The following is a 25,386-nucleotide window of genomic DNA, read 5'->3' as shown; positions in this document are numbered from 1 at the left end:
TGTCCTTTTACAAGCTATAAAATGGGAGTAGTACAGCATTAATGCTTTCCTTCATGTGATGCTTGCTTGCTAGGGGAAAAAAAAAAAATCCCTTCCTGCTTTGGAAAGCTGTGGATGTGTTGCATCAGTGGTATCAAGTAGATAAAATTTGTCAAGGCAGGTAATGTTTTTGTTTCAGGTAATGTTTATGTTCACTTCATAGTAAAATGTACATCTCAGTTCCCTGGGAAGTGATGAAATCTTCAGGAGGTGTACTCTGAAATCTTTCTGCTGGGACAGAACTGGTAGGTGAAGACAATACAAGGGTGTTAAAACAAAACAACCCAAAACTCCTGCTATGTTAGTGTGAAAGTCTTTCTAACACAGGCTAGAAATACTTGAGCAAGGGGCATAAGCAAGAACATTCAGCCCTGTCACTTAGGAGTTAACTTCTGGTTCTTGTTCAGAGTTGCACACTTACTTAAACAATTTGTCATGTTGATGCAAAATAAAATGAACTAATGGATGTGTGAGGGAACTGTGATTGGTAGTGCTTCATAGCATCTCACAGACATCTCATTTGTCATGGAGGGGAGATAAGCAAAGCAGGAAAGGTATCCCTCAACTTCAAGCAAAGATCTGCTTCTAAGTAGATTCAGGGTTGCAGAACTTGCATTTTTGCACTCCAATTATTCCCGTTCCCATTATGTTCACGTAGCTGTTGTTAAATCTGCTGACTTTACTAATTATCCAAATCTCACAGAATACATAAACACACATCAGTCCCTTCCAGAAGCTGCCACCAACTGCACGACAACCTGAGCGAAGATTGCAGACTGTGTACAGAAGCGTGACTGAGTGGCACAGCTCTCCAATTAGCAATGGAAATAAACCTGGAAGGGCATTTTTTTTCTTTTGCAGGTGGTTGGTTTATGCTGTGGCACATAACTGAAGGCTGAATCTGTGAACTGTCCACATGTGCCATGGAAGGTGGTCATTGTTTCTGTAGGAACAGGTTGAGTGGCCACTAGAGGACAGTGTGCTCAAAACCATGAGTTGGGTGCACAGGGGAGCTGGGGAGGTGTTGAGCAAACTTGCCTGCTTTCCTAAGTGATGCCAATGCAAACAGACAATGGATTGATTGAGCATTAGGTGCAGGAAACTTGCTGCATAATGCCTTTTCCTGGCTAGAAAAAAGATAGCTTTTACCAAGTTTGACATGCCTGATGCTTACATTTGTAAGAGATGAGGTTTGAGACATCAGCTGCTGTGTAATGGTAATTTGTCCAAGGTTTCTGTTGACACACAAGGCTAAACACCTGGAAGACTTCTGAGTGAAGAGAAGTATGATCTTTAATATGTTATGGAAGGTATTGTATAAACCTTGATTTACAAGGTCATTGACATGGGGAGGCTGGCAAAAAGTAACCACATACAACTATAAAAAGAATCCAGACCTACCACTTCTACTCCAAGTGCTCAAGTGACAAAGTATCTGAGGGGGAAAGCAAGCTGGGGAGGTTGCAGTGCCATCCAGGGGAAGTACTGTTTCCCCATGTTAACTGTGTTGCAATGTATAGCACAAAGCAGATCTGCAAGTCCATGGGGAGCTTTGGGTTGATCGCACAGGTAACGTGGAATGATGTGATGCTTCACGTGGAGTCTTAATGCTTCACACTTGTCTGTTTAAAGTACACACACAAAAACATATACAGTAATGACTGTAACCTTAAAGCTATTTTCATTTTAAGCATCTTTATAATAAGGGTGATAAATCAAACTGGGCACACGTCTTTCTTTTTTTTTTTTGCATTTTTTTTAATCCTCCAAAGAGCTGAACAAGTTGTGGTCTGTGTTTTCTGCAGGGGTTTCTGCAGTTCAAATGTGGTTGGTTTGATTCTCTCCCTCTGCACCCCTCAGCTGCCCCTTTGTTTTTCCAAAGCCCCTGCATTTCCCACAGTTGCGGCTTTGTGATACGAAACTGCATTGACTAAAAGGTCTTTGAGTTAATATCTGATCAGTTTCCTATAGCATGACAAAAATGCATCCAGTCAGGGGATTTTTGGTCTTTATTTCCTGGTTATTTATCTTTGTTAGTGGTCTCCCTTTTAAAATCTCTGATCAGTAGCGTTCAAAGTTCCAAGAAGTGATGGGAAATGCATTTCAGCAGATGTTATACACGCATGCAATAACTATCCCCAAAGTTGTACTGTGTGCTGACAGAGGCTGTTAGATGAGATGCCATCCTTAGTTTGCAGTCTGTGTTAAAGCAGAAATTCTCACTTAAAAGCTTGACTCCAGGCTGTCAGAATCCCAGTGATGTTTTCTGGTCATTGTCCATAAAGATGCATTGTGTGCTTTCAGATAAACGCCCAAGGAGTTAACCTGCTGTTCAAAAGAAGTAACAAGGCAAGAATAAATAAAAAATGAAGACTTAATATTTCAACGCTGCAATTAAAGAGGGGTGGGAACAGTCTGATCTGCAGCGATGTACATAATGGCAGAGAGGGTGGGCGGTTGGACTGTCAAACTGCCTTAATTTAATTGCAAACACATGCTGATGAGTCCCCTCCTCCTGGACCTCAGGGCTGGGAAACTTTTTTTTGTCAGCTCCCTGCAGCTCAGAATTGAGGAAAATACACTCCAGCAACACCATGCTGCTCAGACCTTCAGCTCTTCTGGGCTTTTTGTGCTTTCTCCTCCTGCCTGCTTCCTCCCGTTCCTGCCCTCCTCGCTGCCTGTGCTTCAGGACTACAGTAAGATGCATGCATCTGATGTTGGAAACCATCCCTGACATCCCACCTCAGACGAGCATACTGTGAGTAACCGTTGCATTTCACTGCCTTTCTTATCTGCTTGGTGTTCAGGAAATAAAGAGGAAAAGCCTTCAAGGCTGAAGGCGTGCCTTTTGTCCTTTATTTATTCCTCCTTGCTGCAGAACTGTCTGCACTTGAATCTGTTTCATGCTTTTAGAGCATAAGCTGCTGCTTTTGTCATTAATTAATTGTTAATGGGGCAGTCAGTTGGGAAAACGCATACTAGTAATGCCACACTATCGCTGGGAGATCGTTTTGGGAAATCGGGGTTCACAAATGTTAAAACTGAGCCTATAGAAAGGTACACAGTTTACATTTCAGAAGGATATGGGTGTAGGAGAGAGGAAATACTGCAGTTTAGGCTTTTGTCTCTACAGAAGAACCTCCAAAAACTTAATTTTTCGTAAATAAACCACCCTTTTTTTTCCTCTAGACTCTTAAGTTTTGGCTTTCCGGTTTCTATGTCAGCTGTGCAAACCAGATCTAAAGTTTATCAATAAAGCAACAACTGGGGCATCTCGCATTCCTTGAGAAATAAAATGTACCTGTTGAGTTGGCTGTGCCTTCTGGAGAGGGAGCTGCTGGCTGTGGCCATTCAGATGGAGAAGGTGGAGGAAGAAGGCGTGAAACACTTGGAGACTCCTAAACAGCTCTTACTGCCAGGTCCAGGAGAGCACTTTCCTGTCGATGTGTGGTAGTAAATCCTATACTTAAAGGTGCCTTTGAGGTGCAGTGCCCTGTGACAAAATGTGAAAGGCTTTTGTTTTTTTTTTTTGGTAAACAGCAGGGAAGACTTGTCGAACGTTGATCTTTATGCTCATTCTCCTTACCTCACTGCTGTTTATGAAACTTATCCAACCTTGGTGGGTTGAGAAGCCTGTCTCTGTGCTCCTAACCAAATCTGGTCTCAGGCAGAACATCCATAGCAGCGTGTCTCCTATAAGCATTGCACTAATACTCTTAATGCAGCTTACCTGCTGGCAGCTTGATGGGGCAGGATGCTGCCATGGTAATTGCTGCATCCAGGTCTACTTGGGTGGATGGGGAATACAGAGGTTCTAGCAGTAGTGGCACACAGGAAAATGCCTGCACTTACTGCAGCTGCCAGAACTGCCACCTTGGCTCATCGTGACATGGGGCAGAACAGAATTCCCTGGAAGCATTCAAGGCCAGGCTGGATGTGGCTCAGGGCAGCCTGGTCTGGTGGTTGGCGACCCTGCATATAGCAGAGAGGCTGGAATGAGATGATCATTGTGGTCCTTTTCAACCCAGGCCATTCTATGATATATATAGAATCTGGACTTGCTTTCTCTCTAGGCTGGTGGTGCTGTGGTTACTGCACAGTGTGATAATATCTGCTCCACGGTTTATTGCATGCTTTTTGGGTATTGGCTGGCTGCTCTGCAGTAACTTACAGTCTGACTGTCCTAATTGCTGCCAAACTTTTTCCCCTTACAGATTTTTCTGCATCTTTAAGTATTTAACACACGCATACTCTGTTTTTAGCAAAACAGTTCGCTGCTGCTTGTTTAAACATATGTCTTACTGGGGGAAAATTTGGGTGGTGGTTTTTTTTGGGGGGGTGTGGGGGGTAAAGGCAACTTATTTCCAAGCTCAATGAAGCTTTATTTTCATTCTTTATTCCAAACAAGACAGCATTTGCTGTTGCAATGAATAGCCTGAGTGTGCTTCCTATGAGGATTCCTCGACTGCAGAGGCAGAGAAATGTCCTGTGCTCACCAACTTCTTTTCAGTACAGGAATGGTGTATTTCTGAATGATCTCAGACAACAGCACGCTTCGTTCTCTTGTGCTGCAGGGAGTAAGATGTGACTGCTTATCCATGCAGCTTTAGTAAAAGCACTGGTAGTATCTGTTTGCAATTTAGCTGACACTGAGTTTTTTGTGCAACTCAACCTGGACAGGTGCATTTTTCCAGTGCAAGATATGCAGTCACCATACTTCTCTCTCCCCTGCTAGGTCTTGTCTACTGACTAGTTTGAATGTGCACTGCTTATCAACGCTCCATGATTTGCATACTTAACCATTTGGAAAGCTGGTTCATTTAGTTTAATGTGCTAACTATAGCTTTGAATGGGAAACTGTGGTTTTAAGCATTAGCAAAGTGGTATAGGTGTGTGATACGAAAGAAGTAGTATTTCAGTATGAGATGGCCGTCTTTATGGGTTGGTATTTCTGACTGAGGTTTATCTGGTGTATTCTCTTCTGATTGTCTGCATAGTTATAAGTAAAACCCATATTGGCAATTAGTGATCCCCACAGAGAGCGATACGAGCTGCTAGCAGATCATGTGCCTTTGTATGATGTGCAGCAAGTAAAGGCACTGACTTTCTGGCTGTCTTAAGGATTTAATGTATGTAAATGCATTTGCCAGCAAGCATCCCATTGTATCTGTTATAAATAGCATTTGAACAATTAAACTTTTTTAATTGTGAAGGATTAAAGAATGCTTCTTAGCCAAGCCCCCGACTGCTCCAGCTTTCTGGTATGTTAATTTTTCTGTTGGGAGGAGAACTGTTCGTTCTCAGTTCGAACACTGGGAGTGTATAGCAGGAATGGTCTGATCGTGGAGCTGTTCCGAGTCAGAAATGTGGGATCGTGATCTTTTCCACATTTGCCCATTGGTGTGAATAGGACCGAGGCTGTGACTGTGGATTCAAACCCCGATCAGAGGCTCCAGCTCTGTTCCCTCACAGAGCAGCTGCAGCTTCCAGATGAGCGTTGCTTTGAACTTGGACTTGGAGACTTCCTGACTTCCGTGACTCCGTGCCACCCTCTCTGCAGCGCTCCTCGTGGAGCAGGGAAGTCTCCTCGCCAGCACACGCTGTGCCTCGACGAGCCCTGCTGGCGGATGTACCCCAGGGGTTCTCGCCAGCTGGCGGCCCTTGGAGCAGCCCGTGGCCCTCTCGGAGCGATGCTGGGGTTGGCACGGGCCCAGCTCTGGGATTGATGAGCTGTTACTGGCTGGCTCCTCTTCGGTCGCCATTTCGCTCCTCCCTTCGGAGTCCCAGCTGGGTGCAGCAGAGAACCTGGCCTGATGTCTGGTTTTAGCAACAGGCTATTTGTCTTTGGTAACGATGCCTGTTGGTTCTACCTCTGAGCAGAGAACAGGACAGCAAGAATGGCTACACGTGTACAGATAAGCTGTAAAAATTCACGATGTTTTAACTGCAAGCCTATTTTGGCTGCTGTTTGTTCAACTGGAACGCGATTCTCCAGATGTGATCTGCTGGTTACTGCTGGGATTCACGCCGTTTGTTTAGCCAGCAGCCCAAAGAGGGGAACAGCTGGGAAACACACACTCCGAAAACTTCAATAGGTCTTTAACCTTCAAAGCCGTTTGTTCTACAGAGTGACATTTAAAACAAACTTTGAAATGTGTGGGCATGAGTAGAAGAAGTCTGTGGAAAGAAGTTCCCCTCTGGCTGGCAGCTAATGGGTTGCAATCCAATTATCCGTGGGTTATTCTCCTTTTTGCATTATGCATAGCACATAATGAATGAGCACTTCCAGAGAAACATAGCTGAGGGCACCAGCAAAGACTGCGTGGTATCTGGCATCTGAATGCATTGCTGGCATGAACCGGAGGTGACCCAGTTGCTCACAGACCTGGTTGCTAATTGGGCACTGTGAGCACGGCCAGCTTGACGAGTTTTGTTTCCTGTCGTCCCTGGATGTGCTGCGTGGTTGGTGGCTGCTTGTTCCTTCTCCTCCTCCTGCACAGCAGCAGGGAGGGCTGCACCCTGCCCCGGCACAGCACTCGGTGTGTCCTAAGGAGCAGAACTGAGAGAGAGAACAACGCATGTTTGTGTGGGGAAGGGTCACTGAGAAAACGAGTTCTTGGAAATGCTGCTCCCTTTGTGATGTCTGTCGTGAGCCTTCAGCCCTTGGGATGACGAAGGGGATTACTCATTTCCTCTGTGTGTGATGGTCTTATGTGCAGTCATTAAACGCACACCCACACGTTCTGCTTGTTCCAGGTGTGATCTCTTGCTGACTGCTTCTGCTGTAGTATTTAATCCTCATTAAACCTTTCTGAGGTGACCTAAGCCTTCTGTACGTCCTATTTATAGCAGTCACTTCATCGGAAGGAAAGCGGGGAGGGAAGGTCTTCAAAGATATTTTCCTTCCTAGAAGCACTGCAGCACCTTTTGCTGAAGCCATCCTGACTCAGGGTTGTAGTTACCTCAGGTGTTTGGAACTCACTGAGCAGTTGTGCCCATCATCTGGCTCTCACCTGAGTGTTCGTGCTTTCCCTGACTCCCTTGGCTTCAGCACATCCTTCTTCCCATCCCCGGGACTTCTTGCTGTGCACTCGAATGCAGCTTCCTCAGGGTGGGCTGCAGGACCGGATGGGAGCAGTCAGTATTTTTCAGTGAAGGAGTGTCTTTGTATTCTGCGTAGACTTTGATGTTTGTGCTCTTCAGGAGCTAAAAAGCTGGTACTGATGCTACGAGAGACTTTGGATTGAAGAATGCCATAGCATTCCATTTAAGCTGATATGGTACTACTGCTTTCTGAAGAAGGTATGTATATTTCCGCACTGAAGTTTTCTTTTACTGCTTCTGGATCAGGGTCAGAATGCAGTTCAGGAAGAGGGCAAGCTGTCTTTATTTGATGTGGGCAATATTTTGAATAGATGGTGCAAAGGAAACGTGCAGCACGTCAAGAGAGTCCTGCTCTGTGCTGACTTGAATATCCAAGAATAGATCCAGCTTGTTTGATTGGGATCAGACCTTAATCTCCATGCCAGCTGTTAATACATAATACCTCAAATTATCTGAGATTGGTGAGGTCAGCGGTTTGCTGTGCAATCTTCTAACCTGGATGTGTGCACTTGAGTTGGAGGTGTTTGCTGCACCTCCTGGGGCGACTGGTGAGAGCTGGAGGGGTGCTGAGTGGTAGGAGGGGATGCACCAGCAGACACCCTGTCACTGCCTTCAGAAACCACCCAGAACCACTGCCTGGAACCAATTCTGTGTGTGCTAGCTTGCATGTGCTCAGAACAGCGTGGTAGGCTGAGTGCTGAATTACTGACTGGTTGTTGACCCAGCTGACAAAGGGGGAGTCCTTAAATATCTGACCCATTTGTGGGTGCTGAAATTTCCAAGTCTGATTTCAGTAACGCCTGTGGTAAGTTCTTAATTAAAATCTGGTGTGCCCACTGCTCTGACTTCGGTACGTAAGCACTGCACGGTCTGTTCTGCAGCATGGAGCTCTCTGCATCTATGTGCTCTTTTGTGTTTCATCCATGATCTTAGTATCTTCTCTGTCACTGTTCTCATGCTGCACGTGTTTTCACTCCTTGCACAGTCAAAATCTGAGTGTCTTAAACTGGTATGAACCAAAATAGCAGAAACTTGGAGTCCCCCCATGGTCTCTTTCTCTCCTTTGCTGCTCAGCTCTCCTTGTAGGGATTTAAAGATGAAGGCTGTCATTTATTAAAGCCATTTGGGAACTTGTGTATAAGAGGGACATTCCTGAGTTGGGGAGCTGATGACAGTGAGACTGGAAGGCTTCATTCCCATCACAGCAAGGCTGTTCTCCCTTCCTGCCAGGGCTGTTTGGCAGGATGGGGGAACCTGAGGAGCTGACTGCGATGCTCTGTGGTTAATGCATAAACAAGCAGCCTTCTGACAAGTGTTCTGGCTCTTCTCATAAGTGGGGGGATACTTGACTTAAAATCACGTTTAGGGTGTCTTTCATGCTGTCTGTTCTCCAGGAAGAGCTGGATGGAACCTCAGTGCCTTAACCCTGTTTGTAAGGCAACCTTTGCTCTGCGTCATTGGTGATGGTTGAGTGGCTGCCACTTACCACAACCACTTTGGGTTAAGCAATGATTGCTGTGCACAGTGTTATGAACACAAAAGATACTTCAATGAAGCAAAGACAAATTTCCCTGGAACTACAGTAAAATACCTCTTGTAGTTAATTATCTGGTTAGCTAAGATGGTAATATAAGATTCACTAACAGCCTAAATAGATTATGCAGAAATGGGAGGCTGTTGTAAAAGCTGTTGATTGCTTTATAGGCTGTTAATTAGTTAACACAATGATAACAGCTCAGAGGATCAGAAGGATTCGAGTGCCATTCTGTGAATACCTGAATCTCCCAATCTATTTGCAAATTCTCTCATTCTTGATATGCTTCAGGGATGGGGCTGAGCCTCCCGGAGCCAGAAAAAGTAAATTACTTCAATAATAGCAAGCCTGAGTTTATCCACCTTGCCCAGCCTGGTGTCCTGGCAGTGCTGTGGTGCTTTGACATGAGGACTTGGGGAGATGTTCTGTAGAGCCAGTCTGAATTGATCAGTGCTGACCCCAGGCCATGGATGCATGAAGGATGTGGGGTCCTCAAGCAGCAGATCCAGACTCGCAGCCTTGAAAGCATGAAGGATTGTTAAATCAGAAGGGAATTCCATCTCCCCCCTTTAGGTTTTGCACATTCCAAGGTGAGGGGATGCAAGTGGGAGTGAGGGAGCCCAGCTGCTGACATACCCAGCAGCTGGGACAGGCTGGCACAGGACAGCTGTGTGGTGGGTCCCTGTGAAAAGCACACTTGTTTGTTAAAAGAAATGTGAAGCGAGCACCCTGGGAATAGGGAGAAACAAGAGTTTCTGTGTGCCAAGGGCTGAACTCTGCAGGGAGTGCTCTCAATCACTGTGCAAGCCAGGAATTTCCTGGTGCAGCCCTGCGTGGTATTCTTTCACCAGCTGAGCTTCAGGCAAAGGCAATGGCTGGAGGAAAACACTGCAGATGAGCCAAGGTTAATTTTGGGGAAAGGGCAGGATGTTCTCTAAACCACTTCTCTCATTGCTTCGTTTGGAGCTGTGGAGTTACAGAAAGGGGAAAAGACAACAGATGAGACGTCTTCCACTGTCACGTATCCTATCCCATTCTGTGATAAAAGGGGGTAACAAGACAGAGATGTGATATTTCAATTTAACTTGAGTTGGGTAAAAAAAAGCCTGTACATTTTCTGCCTAAAACGTAAGAAAGCTTAGTAGGATTTTTTTTAACATAAAATAACCAATTTTGCAAAGTGTGAAATTAAGAAACATTACATCTTAAGTTAAAAATCAGCCTTCCTTGCTGTGCATCTTCCTCTTTGGATGCTCACTCGGTTGGTTTCCAGCTGCCTGCAGTGCATGTGTCTCTTTCTAATCTTAATTTTATAAAGGCCCCAGCTCTGGTTGAAGCCCGTTGTAAAAATAATTGTTGAGCTTTTAGAAACGCGTGGAATTCTTGCTTTAAAATGTGACTTTGGATGCTCTGTAGCTCACCAACAGCATGATGGCATTCGGAGCATTCATTCACTTAAAATAAGTGCCCTTAAAAGGCTGTCTGAAGCAGAGAAATAGCTGCGTGTTCTCTAAATGTGAGAGCTCAGGCGGAAAAAAAAATCGCTGTGCTTTGGGTGGAAGCTAACAGCAAAAAGTATTTGTCAGTCTTCTGCCATTTGTTGTAATGTGCTGGACCATGCAAGGCGCCCAAGCAATGCGCATTCCCTATAGAAGCGTTTCTACTTGCTTAACTGGGTTAACCCACTTAGCTCCTATTTTATTATCTCATTAGCAATCCAAAAAACCCCACGTTTTAGGGTTCCAAATCAATGCAGTTACATGGACTGCCCTTGAAATTTGCCAGAATCCCCTGGACTCCACTAGTTCTAATTGAAGTTGGCACGGATTTGAAATGCAGGCAGCGATAAGCTGTTCGGAGTCTTGGAGCACTGAGAAGAAAAATGTGAAATGCTTATTATATGAGGTTATTTGATCACGTTTAACCATTGTAGGGCAAAGATCATTTTGTTGGGGACCTAAAAAGTGGCTCCACATGGTGATGCGCGTTCCTCTGTGATTCGGCACATATCGTTGTATGTGAACCTGGGGTGCTGAGCAGCAGACCTTGGCTGCAGTTCATGGAAACAATCACTGGAATCCCTTCAGCCTTTGGTTTTCAATGGGGTGAAAATAAATGTTGTAGGTGTAGGGCTGTGCAGGCTGGTGGCTGACTTTGCAGGTAATGGTAGCCCCCAGCCATCGTCCACCTTCCTGTTCTGCCTCCCTGATGTCGTCTCCATTGCTCCCATTGCTGTGGGCGTAGCGCAGACTCTCCCAGGAACCTTCTTCCCTTTGGTGTTGATTTCTACTGCCTCATCTGTGTTACGAATGCACTGATTGTGTTTTCTGCTTTCAGAGATTTACGTTTCAACCACATCAGGGAGATACAACCCGGGGCCTTCAGGAGGCTGAAGAACCTCAACACGCTGTAAGTCCCACCTGGTGATCCTGCCACGAGGTTTTTTCTTTATGACTTATGTTAGTACTAAGTGCCATCCTGGCTTAAAGATGGCCAAGGTTTTACTTAGTTATTTCAGCCAAATTGCACGTATCCGGCTAATGTGTCATGGTTGTCTCTGTTCTACTCTGGATCGTGTGCATTACCCTTTTGAATCAAATGTGCAATTTAATAACTGGCAACGTGGCAATTAACCTGTCTTTTAAAAGGAATAACTCCTGATGCGTACTCTTACTGCCTGAGGATGTATAGCTTTAGAGTAGCCTGTAAAAAGAGCTATGGCCTGGGGTCAAGATGACAGAGGGATGCGTTAAGAGCTTCTTCGTTTTTGCAGTGCTTCAAATGCATAAACCACATCAGCTGCTCTGCATGATGGTTACTGAAGTGAGACTGCATCCTTCCAAATGCCAGATTGTCACTATGCTTTGCCTTAAAAGAAACCTACCTTATTGCAGATAGGGGTGAGAGCATAAGGCAGTTTCTTTGGTTTTGCATTCCAGCCAGAGCAGGCATGCTCACACCACTGTGATGTACTGCTTTACTAACAAGTTTCTCACTCTGATCAGAGGAAGTAACGAGAGCCTTCACTGCTTCTTGCTGCCATAAGGCTGAGGGTTTGAAGATAGATATGAGTACATCTGCATTGTGTAGCCAAGGAGCTGAATCCAAACCAGCTCCCAAATCAGAAACAGAACTGTGCTGGATGTAATTGGTCTGTCAAGGCTCAGATCTGATTATTCAAGCTGTAGCATGGCACTAACAGCTATGAGATCTCCAGGTTTGAGCCTGAGTCTCTCTGTGAGGCGACCAGCTGGTTTGGGAATCTGCACTGCATGGCAGACACGTTCGTATTTCCTGGGTTCAAATGTCTGTGGTCATAAACAGCAAGAAAAAGCCTGTCTTTGTTTTTTTCTGTCTGACTTTGGGAGATCTGAAGTCCCCGCTCAGTAGCGATGGCAGTGCTGAAAGAAGGAATACCTGGGCAGTGAGACTCTGGCTGGCGTACATGAACAGAGCCCTCATTAGTATCTCAGACAGCACCATGTGATACTTAATGACCAAAAATAATAGGAAAGATCCAGAAAATTAATATGGATGTATTTCTGTAATTGAAGACTACCATTTCTTACCCTATCTGAGCCCAAAATATCAAGTGAAAAACATAGAGCCAGAGTCTGGAAGGCTTTACCTTATCACAAAGTTCTTCTGAGGCATGGTGACTTCTTATCCTTGTCCTCCACCACTGAAGCTCTCCCACGACAAGAAAACCAGCGCTTCCAAGTGATGCCTTTTTGCTTTCTGCCTTCACGTGCTCCCGGATAGGGACCTTGAGGACAAGACTTCCATGAGCAGATGCTAAAGGAAATAGGCTTGAATGTACCCTCCTCTCAGCCCCCTATGACCCTAATCTCATGATGATGGATGCCTGGGCAGTAGGAGGGATGTGCTTTGTGCAGGTGGTGGATAGGCTCTCATACCTTCTGAATAGTGTCTTACAGCTGTTACCAGAGCTAGAATACTGGGCTAGCTGAAAAACACTGCTCTAACAAAGTATGGCATTTTAACATTTCAATTCTGAATACCAGCTGTTCCTATAAATGAAACCTTACCATTTAGGTAGTTTCAGTGCTCCGTTCTGTTTCCTGCTTTGGTGTAGCAAACTGGGAAGATCAGTTATTCTCACACTCAGAAGTTATTGAGCTCCCCTTCATGAGAGTTAACAGAAAGAGGCGGTCAGACCCTGTGCTCCTAATGCAAGGTTCTCTCGAGGAACTCTGGTTTGTCTAATTCCCATGTCAGAACTGACAAGAGGTGACGAATTTGCTGATGTTTCCTAGATGGTAACCTTTTGCCTCAGGGTTTATATAGGTTTTCAAGTGATAAAGGGAATGAGTCCTCAAAGGTCCCTAAGAGATGTGCTGGGTAAGTTTGGCCAGAATACTTGAAGCACATGGCTTAGAGGGCAGAGTAGCTCAGGTTCCATCTGTGGGAGCTCTCAGACCACAGCTATCTGCCATGGGGTTTTCAGAACTAAATGTTCCTTAACTGAAAATAAGCTTTTGAAAGAGCCTTTTCCTGCAGCGCTCTGTCCTGGCAGAGGAAGGGCAGTACAGTTGGGTGCACTTTCTGTTTTGTGTCTCCTCCCTGGCAGGATGGCTGTGGAATATTCAAGTTTGACAACTTGTAAACCACCCTGATTAGGAAACCTTTGTGCCCTGCATTGGAGCGATGCAACGAGGTGAGCTGAGAGGAGAGGAGCCTGTCCTGAGTGCCCATGGGGCTTTTTAAACATCCTGGGTAAAGTTCAGACCTCCCCCTGGCTCTCTTCCTTCCTCTCCCTGATGCAGGTGGTTTGATAAACTGCAGAACAGTACTTTAAAGTTAAAAGCAGGAGCTCTGTTTGTATGTGGAGGAGCTGCAGTCATTACATGCTTCTGGCAGGGGCCTCGCGATGCAGCAGCACAGGTATCAAGCAGTTATCTGAATTCCTGCCCTGCTGAGAGCTCACTTGTCAGCTGTCTGCAGCGTTGTGTGCACTGGGGGAATTATTTGGGGCCTGAATTCTTGGAGCTGTAAGGTTTCCTCATCCCTTCCTTCTGCTGCTTAGAATCACAGAATGGTTTGAGTTGGAAGGGACCTTTAAAGGCCGTCTGGTCCAACCCCCCTGCAGTGAACAGGGACACCCACAGCTCCAGCAGTGCTCAGACTGTTTAGGAAGCATCATGTGAGAGTAAAAGGTGCTTTGGTGAGCTCTGCAACTCTCCTTCAGATGCTGCTTGTGAAGCACGTCAGGGTGAGTGAGGGAGTAACTGATGATGCTGTTTGGGATCTTCTGGTGCCTCATAGAATCGTTAAGGTTGAAAAAGACCTCCAAGATCCCCAAGTCCAACCCACTGTGCCCACTGCCCACGTCCCTCAGTGCCACATCTCCAGGGTTCTGGAGCACCTCCAGGGACGGTGACCCCACCAACCCCTGGGCAGCTGTGCCACTGCAGCACTGCTCTTACAAAGAAATTGTTCCCAATATCCAACCTGAGGCTCCCCTGAGGACACAAGTCCCTGTGTGCTGCCAGGATGTCAGAGCTGCTGAATCTTGGAAGAAAAGTTTCATTCTCAAATATGGGAAATGTCTATTCCAGATCATTCCGTCAACAAGGGAGAATGTGTGGCTCAGTGTTAAGCTAACTTTTTCTCCCCCTTTAAAAATACAGTACGTGGTGATTTCTATTAATGGTGGGAGGAAAAAAGTGGCTGTTGCGTCGCAATGACTGCAGCATGTGGTTTGTCAAACAAAAAGAGGAAGGAGTAGATGTTCTGAGCCTGAATTCTGTACTGTCACATCATTTAACACATGCTTCAAAATAGAAAAATGACTCATTGAATGCAACATAAGCCTGTGCTTGGCAACCTGGATACAGGGTGGGGAAGGGAGAGGGAGGGACAGACAGAACATAGAACCTAAAGGAAACTCAATGTGAAATGTTCCCATAGTGAATACAGGCCAGATCGCATGGTGCTTGTGTATCTCAAGCCTCCCAGAAGAATTTTCAGGAATAAAACCTGCATGACTGAGTACATCTATTCATTCTGAGCCAAATTCACCAGCTGTCATGGAGGGGAGTGCCACATCATTTTGCTGTCTTGGTAAGCTCCAGGAAATGTATTTCTGATACCTTTAATTTAGCTTATTTTGCTGCAGGGTATGCTTGAGACATGCATCAATAATGATCTTTCCAGCTTCTGTCTGCCAGAGCATTTATTCCCAGCAGATCTGGTTAGTAGCAGGACTTAGCTTTCAATTCTCTGTAACATTACCAGGAATTTGGGCGTTTTTGCTATGATTGCAGCTGGGATCAATATCCAGGTCATGCAAATCATGGCCAGGATTTTGCACGCTTCTTTGCCTGGGTGAAGTGCACAGGAGTCCAGGAACAGACAGCTGTCCACAAGCCATCTGAAGTCTTCCTAGGTTCCAGATGTGCTGTCTTGTCCATGGATTTCCCTGGAAGTAGCTCTTTGGAATATGTGCAGTGTGATAGGCTTCATAAATTACCTCAATTTTGAGTGTATTCCAGCACATATCCTTCTATTACAATAGGGAATCCTGAGACAGGAAGCAGAGAGTGCTTCTTCCATACACTCGTTAACCTTTAATCAGGCAGTGAATAATTCTTTTAAGTATCAGACGATGAGATAAGAGGTCAGCATAGTGTGTGCCATTTGGACATCCAGAGTTGCTCTCATTTGGCTCAGATCACTGTGCTATTGCCGAGACAACAAAATGGATTTGATCAATGTTTTTCAACAGCACCAAATTCAATCAATCAGTACGTTGCAATTTGTAATCTCCAGAGATTTCAGTCCAGGTTCTAAGCCTTCTGTGTTAAAAGCTTGGCCAAGGAGCTCAAGCCATGGTGGAGCATGGGATAACAGAGGCTGTCGGTGCGTCTGTCCCCAGGGTCTGGTGCTGACAGTCCTCCTGTTCCCTGTGCAATGAGTGTTGGTTGCGTGGCAGGGGACAGGTGGGAATGATGCTGGAGCTGGCACCTGCTTATCAGCCCATCCAGCATCCTCAGAAGCGTGGCCAAAGATCAGATAGCAGAGAACAAGCTGCCTTCTTTCTTGTCCGGCTGCAGATGAAAGCCTGCTGAGAGGGCAGGGAAAGGAGTGTGCGCGGTTGGTGGCTGTGTTGTCTTTGTCCTGTGGGTAAACAGACAAAATCCCTCTCCTGTGCTGCTCTCGAGCAGTCACTTCCAATCCTTGGGTGTTCAATTAACAAATAAACCTTTGGGTTGGTTTTCAGGGGTTGTATTTCCATGCAGCATATTTGGCTGTCAAAGCACGATAGCGTGTTCCAAGAGTTTGACATCATTTTTGCATCCTTATGAGCAAAATCGGGTTATGTAGCCTCAACCATGTGTAGTGAGCCATTGCTTCCAGCTGTGCAGAAGCTTTCCAGCATGTCTCTGTCTGCCTTAACCTCTTCGGGTTGCTTATCCACAATGCTGACTACGTTCACTTTGGCAGTGGTACCCGAGTTTGGGGTAGCTGAATAACTGGTCGAGACAGGCAGTGAGTGAGGGTTTTTTTCCAAACACTTATTGCTTTGGCTTCCAAAAGATTAGGGGGGTTTTGCACTCAAGTTCCATATGTGCTTTTTGGACTTTTAATGCAACTCCCCACCTGAAGACAAGCTGGTGGAGGGCTGATGTGGCTCGAGTGGCTGATGGCAACTTGTGAAGCTGCCGTATTACATCTGTGCTTCTAAGATCTTGCATCCCCGGGGCATCTGATTGCATCTTCATCTTCTTTTCCAACATGCTTTTTTCCATTTCTTGCTCCTTTGTCTCTTCTCCCTTTACCTGTACACACCCTTCCTCTCAGGAAGGAACCTTTGCTCATAGTATCAGAAGCTGTCTGATGTGCTTTCTGCCGTAATTTCTCCATCAAAGAGGGGCAGAAAATTGGGCTTTCCTTCTGGGAAATGTCTGAGCTGTCTTCTCATGTGCTGTCAGGTGGTGAATTACTTCTGAGGGCTGTATTTATTCCCAAAAAGGAAAGAGAATCAACTTGGAAAATAAGCTCCATGGGCAGTCTGAACCGTCCTTGTATTAAATTTAACCTGATACTGTAAGGTCTGACAGCTTACAGAGGGAACAGCAGCTTTTCCTTCAACACAGAAAAACAAATCTTTGCAATATGAAGTTGCAACTCTCCTTTTTTGTCCACATCTCCAGTTAGGAACTTCAGAACTAAGGTGAAGTCCTTACTCTGAGCCATCAGGCTGTGACACCCACCGGTGGCCACAGTAAGCTTTGCTGGATCTGACGCTATGGGGAAAGACCCAAAGGAGTGGTGCAGTTAGGCAGCCACGATGTATAGTTAAATCCTGTCCATTAAAGAGCTATTTTTAAGTGATTTATTGAGTTTTCATGGTGTTTGGTTTGGCAGTGGTTGCAGAAGGAGTTTTTGGAGCGTTCAGCTGTGTGGTCACCGCCGTTGTGGTGGTTACAAGGGTGAATTGCCTTTCTGGTCACTGGCACAGGCATTCATTTGCACCCACAGTCATGGCAACTGCCCATAAAAGCCAGAGATGCCTGCCAACGTGATGCTGTCCGTAGATTTTGTATTAAAATCTGGCACAAGGCTCTCAAGATTGAAAGAGGCTGTTTCTGCCTAGCAGCAGATACAGGATCTGTAATATTTATTTATTTTTCATCTGCACTAATGTGTATACAGAGGGATTAAACCAATGCCTTTCCATTTAACCACTCCTATAACCCCATGCAGTGGCATTTTGGACTGCTTTCCTATGGCTAAAACCCGGCTCTGCTCACACAACCATGCACTCCCCAAACCTGTGCAGTTGTACAGAAACAGCAGCAGTGGTTGAATTTGGATCTCCCCTGTGCTCCCAGCTGTCTGTCTCTCTTCCCCTCATCCTTTTCCTCGTCAAAATGGGGACTTTTGGGTGAAGACCACTGTGGTAAAAGGTAGGGAAACATCTTTGAGCGTTGTACATATTAGAAGCACATGGCAACAGTGGGCAAGAGATGTTCTTGAGTTATCTGCTGTGAGCATCCCAGCTTTGGCCTGATAACCCCTTTAAATCCTAAATTCTATGCATTGAGGGTTTTTCTGTGGTCACCCAGCAGTACAAATGCCCCGACTCTCCCACGCTGTGATTTCACCAGCTATGTTTTTGTTTCTTGCTCTGAACAGGCTGCTGAACAATAATCAGATAAAGCACATCGTGAGAAGATCCTTTGAAGATCTGGAGAACCTGAAGTACCTGTGAGTTGGTAGCTCAGTAACCTCTTAACCTCTTTGAAATTTAACAGCTCATTTCTAACATCTTCCAATACGGCTGCTGGGCGGTTATTCTGACGTGTTTTTCTCTCTCCTTTTGAAAGCTACCTTTATAAAAACGAGATCCAGAGCATCCAGCAACATGCCTTCCATGGGCTGCGCTCCCTGGAGCAGCTGTAAGTATACACAGTGTGTGTCAGAGCTGAGCTGCTGGCTCATCTAACCCTAATTCTGCACTTCCAGTTGTGGAGTGCACTCAGCAAGGAGTGGGATGTCCGGCTTTGTTGTCCAGCTGTGCAGCATTGCTTTGGCTTCATCTGCGTACAGCTGGTCCCAGCATTGATCTGGGTCAGGCAATATGAGGACTGTTCCTATGACACCCTATATGTTCTCTCCCAGCTTCAAACTGCTGGAGCATAGGAAGAGCTCAGCTGTGCTTCGGAATACCTTTGCATCCACAGGCCCTCCAATGGGAGGGAAATACGGACATGTTTGGTGGCTTGAAATAGAGTGTAGCTGCCCTGCTGTGTTTGCTGTGACTCCTGGAGCACAGTGTAGGGTCTGGCTGCTCTCTTCCATTGAGAGCAGTGGTTGTGTTTCTCTTTTGTTGGAAGCAAATGGATGAAGCCCAAGCTGAGAGCTGGGGTTGGGGTATTTAAGAAAGCCACCAGGAAGGCGATGCCTGCATGCATTAAAGCATCTGAAAATTCCAAAGGGGAGAATATGATGGAGGCAAAGAAACCAAGTGATGGCCTTCCCTCCAAGCTGCATGGCACTCTGTGATGAAAGGAGCCTCGTGTGCTCTGCTGGTAGCTGGAGCCTGTCACGGTGATGTTCCTGCATTCCTTAATTGCTCCCCTTCTGCTTTATTGCAAATCTGCACCACTCTTTCTAAGTAGTTTTGTTTTTTGACTCTGCTCCATGCTCAAGGTGAGATGGGAAGACTGAGGTCTGACACTCTTCATGCGTCTTACTAAACGGGGATTTGATTCGTCATGTAGGTGTCACAATATGTTATGTGCATGTGGGGAAATGTGTGTGCTGGAAAGAACAAAAGCATGGGTGTTTTAAGTGCAGGCATTATTTGCATCATTGAAGAACAGGCAGCAAAGGTGAAACCACTAATTCATGGATTGTCCCAGCTGACAGCTTGTAGGGCTGGGATGTGACTAGCAATTTTCCTGCAAAAGGAGTAGAATTCAGCTTGTTCTCCAGGCTGACAGCAAAAGTGGAGGGAGCATAGCGGGAAGTTCCAGCAAGCTTAACCCTAGCTGTGCTCCCATCCTGGTGTATGGGATGGATTTCCTTCATCCAGCTCTGCAGTGATACCTGGGAGAAAACATAGGAAGCAGATTCTGGCTGTGTTGTGCTTGCAGAGATGGTGCTGGCCACAGTGATACTTTAACAATGAGTGTTCCAGACTTGATGTCATGAATAAAAGGGAAAAAAACAACAAAACCACAAAACCAACAAACAACCCTCTGAAAGGCCCATCTGTTTTCAGTCTCTCAGGCAGGCATGGTTCCAGAAGAATTAGCTTTGCTCAAATCCTACCCCATTTTCCTGTACCCCACAGGCCAGCTTTCCAAGGAGGGGTTGTCCAGTCAATGGACAGTGTCAGGTGTTTTCCTCAAGGTCCAAAGCAATGACAGCAGATATCTCAAACTTACTACAGCACATGCATTTCCCTCTCCCCACACTTACTCTCCACCCCAGGATCCGAGTCGGTGTGCCTCGGTTCATGCTCTGATAGCACACCGTGCATTGTGACTCCTTCCATTGCAGATCAAACAGCCATGTGGAGGCTTAAGCAATTATTTCTTAATGCGGTCAGCTACAATAGCAGAACGAGTATTTGTAGATCCATGATTAATCAGTTTCCACTGTGAAATTTATGCCTGTGTAAAATCAGGGGGAAGAGTTTTGGCAACGTTCGGAGTGCATTGAAATGCCTGTGAGGGTCAGGAACGTTTCAGTTATGTTAGTAATGTCACAGCCGACGGGAAGGGGGAATCTTGGCTCTCTTGGTCTGTTGCTGCAGACCTCAGGTTTCCTTCCCTGATGGCAGGAGGTGATCTGGGACAGTGCAAGAGGTCTCCTACACCTGTGGAGCAGCAGGTTGCTTGGGATTTTAGTGGAACTAGCAATACTAACCTTCGTTAACAAGAGCAGGGCTGTTTACATTGGTGTTCCATTTAGGCCATGGTGTTCCAGCTGACTGCATCTCTGTCTTTGGAGATCGTGTTTTCTGTCTGCAGAAGCTGCATAGCCTGATGGCAGCAGGTCCTGTTGATGTTTCTGCTCTCGCGGGGTGGATTTGCTTGCTGGGAACTCCTGTTAGCATTGCAGAGAAACGTGGGCTCGAAGAGAACTCTGGGTGTCCCCAGTCTGACCTCCAGCTCCAAGAAGGACCAATTTCAGTTCTATCACGTTGTTCAGGGCCTTTTAATACAAATGAATTCTTGTCAAATTCATGATCCCTCTCAGAAAGGCTGACAAGTGCTTTATAGCGTGGTGCTCTGTTCCTCCCCAGTAGTCCAGTGGGAGGCTGAGGGCAAGGTGAGCAAAGTTGCAGTTGTGGTGGCTGGATGGGGGGCTGCAGCTGCAGGCTGCCCGTGGTAGCAGCTTCATCCTCACACCTAACAGTGCAACAGATTCATAGCAATGGTGGTGGCGGCTTTAGGTTTAACAGGAGAGCAAACAGGACCTCAGTGTTTGCTGGAGTTTGTAAAGAGTGGGAGTAAATCATTTGGTCTACGGGAAAGACAGCTCTGGATATTTGTGTTGGGAACATTAAATACAATGAAGAAAAGGTTGGCTTCTGAACAGCATCTGCCCTGAGTTGTGTGGTGACTGATTTGGGGATATTGGTGCAGTGATTTGGAAAGATCTTCTGTCTTTTTAAACTGAGATCTGTAACCTCGTCCTTTGTGGTTTCCTGTGGCAGCTACCTGCACTTCAACAGCCTGGAAACCCTGGAGCCAGAGACGTTCAGTGACCTGCCCAAACTTGAAAGGCTGTAAGTAAAGATGGGACCTCACACGTGAGCAAGGGGAGAGAATGGGAAATAAACCTTTGTTTTCTGTGATGTGAAGCGAGGTGATCTCTGAAATGGAGAGAAATAGAAAAAAGCATGCTTAAAGATGCAGATTTTATGCACTTATAAGGTTGCGTGATTAATGGGGTTGTGAAGGGTTTTCTCATTGTGTGTTATGTTTCCATCTGAGTAGGGGTAAATCTGTAGAAAGTCAATCTGATTCCAACTGTAAGGTCAGCATTACTCACTGCTGGGCAGTGTGGTCAAAGTCCCAAGGGAGTCTAACAAGAAAAACACGCGTACTACTTGAAAGCAGCGGGGAATCCAAGTCTTGTGTCTCTTACTCCCTAGTGCTGCTTGTAGTGACAGTATAGCCATCAGGAAAAGGGCACACACAGTGATTCCTGCTCCATATTGAACCCAACAGACACTTCTTTACTGCATGCGAACGTGCATCCGTGCATGGTGGGAAAACAAAACTGGGGGATCCAAACACCCTCAGGAAAAGTCAGACCCGGATCAGTCTGCCATGGCTGATCTCAGCGTCTGTGTGTGATCCAACAGAAATTCTGCAGCTACATTTCAGAGCAAGGTTTGTCAGCATCCAAGCCGGGCAACTGGGCTGAATGTGCCTGTACACATGCGTGTGCACATAGCTGTGTGCAAGCACGCTGCTTTTGGATTTCTTTTCTGTTCCACCTTCTGCTACAGTGAATTCTTACCTTTTGTAGATGGTCTTTTGTGAGTATTAGATGCCATGAATAACTGAATTTTCTCCTTTAAGGAGGGTTAATTGTTCCATCCCGGTTACCACTGCTGTGTTTCAGTGCAATCAGTGTTTTTTTTCTAATCAGAGAGTTTGAATTGGATCTGCTCATGGAGTCGGCTTAGTAACATGGAGTCTGGGGCTCGTCTGCTTCTGCTGGAGCCTCGCTTCAGTGGCTGCCCCCTACAGCTTCCATGTCTTGTGCAGGGAGGAGAAGGTCTCCTCTAAACCGGAGCTGACCCAGGTGCAGAAATCACAGGGTGGGTCCAATCCACAGGGATTTGGTGCCCTTTCTCCTCCCTTTGCAGAGCACGAAGCAGATTAACTTGAAGGTTCCAGTTTAAATCCATTACATCACGTCTTGAGTCACCGTTTCCAGTACACACCCGCTCTCTGCTTTGGTGTGCTGCATTGCACTCACAAGCAAACACAATCTCTGTAGCTCGTGGAAGCAGCAAACGCAGTAAATGTAAAAAGTGAGCTCCATCTTGGTGAGCAGCCTTTGTGCTTAAGCTGAGTTTTGACCCGGGATGTTACCATCTGCAGTGCAAATACTGAATAATGTTTTGGCATGGGTTCTTCCATTGCAGATTCTTGCACAACAACAAAATTTCCAGGATTCATCCAGGGACATTCTCTCAACTGGAATCCCTCAAACGACTGTAAGTGAAAAACATTGCCTGCAAAGAGCATTTGTTTATCTTTGATCAGATGGCCAGGACCTGAGGAAAAATGTGCCTGGTTGGCAAAGCTCTCAGTTGTTGCACTTCTAAGGCCACTCTTAAGTTTATAAAGCAGTTTTGGTTGGACGCAAGAGCTGATTTAACCAGTTAGTAGTTACTTCACACTGGTGTCTAATTAAAGTCTAGCTCTAATCTTCTTAGAGCTCACTAATGACCCAGGAATGAGCGTTCCTGGAAAGCCATCCCAACCCTCTCCTGCCCTACGTTCTCTGATCCCATAAAACGTCCTGTAGAAATGTGGGATGTCCAGGCCACACGTGAGATCTCCATCATGTCTTCAGTGTCCCAACGTGGAAGGAAAAAAAACGTGCTCAGAGGGGTCCCACAGTGCTCGGTTCTCATCCATGAAGGAAAGCCATGCTGTGTTGTTCCCGTGTGACCAGACAGTCTCTTAATCTTGCATTTTGATTGCTTATACCCCTTAGTACTTAGATTTGTTTGTCTTTTGTGACCTATGGGCGTAAGTTCTAAGGTGCTTTTCTTTGGGAGGGGGGAATAAAGCAACGAGAAACACACAAAGGATTTTGGTGTTTTACCACGATTTTAAGCTGCAAGAAAATAAGGTGCTTCTCACTATCTCACCACAGCCCTCTGTGATTTCTGCAAGCAGGTAAAATGCTTCATATTTTTTTGAACAGAGAACAGCTCATGAAATGTTGTCTGCATATGCCAGGGAAAAAGATGTAGTGTCTATAAAAAGCCCCATCGTGGCCTCGTGTGAAATCTCACTTTCTCAGATGTTTGTCCATTAAAACGTCAGGCCTTTCCCCCACGTATCCATATGGCTAAGACCCATCTACTATAAAACTGTCTGTGGGGAAGGAGACATAAGCTAATCCCCCAGCAGCCTCCTTATCCTTGCACGTAGCCCTGCATGTCGTAATGAGGTCAGTGGGAGGAAAGGCGCGGGTGCAGCTGGAGGTCACCAGTGCTCCCATTCGACATGTGCTGCAGCAGTAAAAGTTCTTACAGCGGTGCAGAAATGCTGCAGCCTCCAGGAGAAGATTGATCCCATGCACACTGAAATCATGGAGGTGTTTTTGATGATTTCGGCATACTCCGGCAATGGCTTATGCAGGGGGATGTCACGGTGCTGTCATTCCCATGTGTTCACTTGGATGCATTGCGTCTTGCAGGCTATCTGGTTGGTGAAAAAAGGGTGACCTTATTATGCATTGTTGTGCTTTGTGCTTCTGCAAACGAACTGCGGGATTGGATTTTAGCACTGGGGCCGTTAAGTGTTCAATGCTATGCACAATCAGGTTTAATAGAATGACTTTTGTTTGAAACTGGGGTAGCTGATAGGCGAAAGATCGTCAGCAAAATCACTCTGACTTGGTTGAGCACCCTATCCAAATTGTTGTGGGAATGAATTATCTCGGATTCTGCTTTGGGTTACGATCAAATGCCAGGCAGAGTGGGCGACTGGGAGGCTGGGGGCTGACGTGCCTTCCCCTGCTGTTGCAGGCGGCTGGATTCCAATGCACTGCTCTGCGACTGCGACCTGCTGTGGCTGGCTGAGCTGCTGCAGAAATACGCTGAGTTGGGCAGCATCCAGACTGCAGCCACCTGCGAGGCCCCGCGGGAGCTGCACGGCCGCTCCATTGTCACCCTGACCGCCCAGGAGTTCAACTGTGGTGAGTGGGGTACAAAAATCTCAGGGCTGGGCTCTGGGCTTGGAACTGCTTCGTCCATCTGGGAGTGATGGTGGTCAGTGAGCTGACTGTGAGCCAGCAGTGTGCCCAGATGGCCAAGAGGGCCAACGGCATCCTGGCTTGTATCAGAAACAAGCACAGCCCTGCATAGAGTTGAATTGGCACAAATGGGCTTGTGACCTCTAGTACATGGGAGGAACAGAAAAGATCTGGAGACAGCAGCTGGAACAACCTGCTGCCATGGCCTGTGCTACACCATGAGCCATTCCTGCCACTATTGGAAATTTGACCTGCTTTAGGCATGGGCACACAGTGGGACATCTGTTAAATTACCCAGAGCACCTGTGGTGGGAACATTTTGCTGGCATTAGGGTATTACGCTGGTCTTGTGCCAGCTGGGGAAGACAAATGATGCATAATGCAGCATAAAACCCTAACAATGCAGAGGACTGATATCTGAGTCAGGATGGAGCCTGCTGGCATGAAGCTGACCCACCACTTCTTAGCAGATATCAGCTGGCAGTGCAGGTTTGCACTGGGTCAGCATTTTGTGTCATGGTGCTTCATCAGCATCCTGGAGGTTGGGCGCCAGCTTGTAGGCTGAGGAACAAGGGCACAGGCCTTTCACTGAGCAAGGTGGCAGGTTCTCTCTTAATCTTATGAATAATCCAGCTGTTTTCACTGGATTACTGGTCAGCATAGAGATTATTACACGAGTAATAAGTATTCTGCTGAAATGAGATCAAGTGCTTTAGACCGCGTGCCTAAATTCCTTCCAATTTTAGCACATCCCTTGAATGTGTTTGGCTTGCTCAGTGCACGAGTACATCTTAAAATGAAGCACGTAGTGAAAACCTCAGCTGAATAGGGTTTGGCCCTATTCAGGGACATAATGAATGAAATTCTGTCAAAAGGGAAGCGTTGTGATTTGCAGAGAGCTGGCACTGTTTGGATGGAGCCAGCAGTCACTGAGAGCAATGGGCTGCCAAGGGCATGAAAACGAGAACATCCTCAACCATGTGAGGATGTCACCAACTCTGTTTCGGGGAGCCAGGGGCCAACTCTTGATGAAGCAGCACACGGGGAGTTTTTGTGCCCTGTGTGGCTGAGCTGAGCAGGAGGCAGCCACTGGCCATCAGAATGGCCACACCAATCCTCAAGGGCACTTGGGCTTGAGGTGCTGCTCCACTGCTGGCACTGTTCGTTTTGCTGATGCTGGTAAGGGGTGTTGGGCTGGCTGCTGGCGTGCTCTCCTGGGG

The 25,386-nt window shown here is 46.3% G+C and overlaps 1 protein-coding gene across 1 annotated transcript in view; it reads left to right on the top strand.

Annotated features, from left to right (window-relative positions):
* The first annotated feature begins 2,602 nt into the window (after positions 1 to 2,602).
* PXDNL (peroxidasin like) overlaps positions 2,603 to 25,386 on the top strand; it is a 41,562-nt gene continuing 18,778 nt past the window's right edge. The window contains exons 1-7 of the mRNA XM_417421.8: positions 2,603 to 2,797; positions 11,015 to 11,086; positions 17,840 to 17,911; positions 18,031 to 18,102; positions 20,874 to 20,945; positions 22,320 to 22,391; positions 23,940 to 24,109. Of these exons, the coding sequence (XP_417421.4) occupies positions 2,634 to 2,797; positions 11,015 to 11,086; positions 17,840 to 17,911; positions 18,031 to 18,102; positions 20,874 to 20,945; positions 22,320 to 22,391; positions 23,940 to 24,109 (694 nt within the window). The 5' untranslated portion in view covers positions 2,603 to 2,633. The remainder of the gene's footprint in view (positions 2,798 to 11,014; positions 11,087 to 17,839; positions 17,912 to 18,030; positions 18,103 to 20,873; positions 20,946 to 22,319; positions 22,392 to 23,939; positions 24,110 to 25,386) is intronic.

This window comes from Gallus gallus, chromosome 20 (genome assembly GCF_016699485.2).
Source record: "Gallus gallus isolate bGalGal1 chromosome 20, bGalGal1.mat.broiler.GRCg7b, whole genome shotgun sequence".
In the NCBI taxonomy this organism is placed as follows: domain Eukaryota; kingdom Metazoa; phylum Chordata; class Aves; order Galliformes; family Phasianidae; genus Gallus; species Gallus gallus.
Note: the sequence above shows the minus strand (reverse complement) of the source record. Positions and strands in the feature narration are given on the sequence as shown.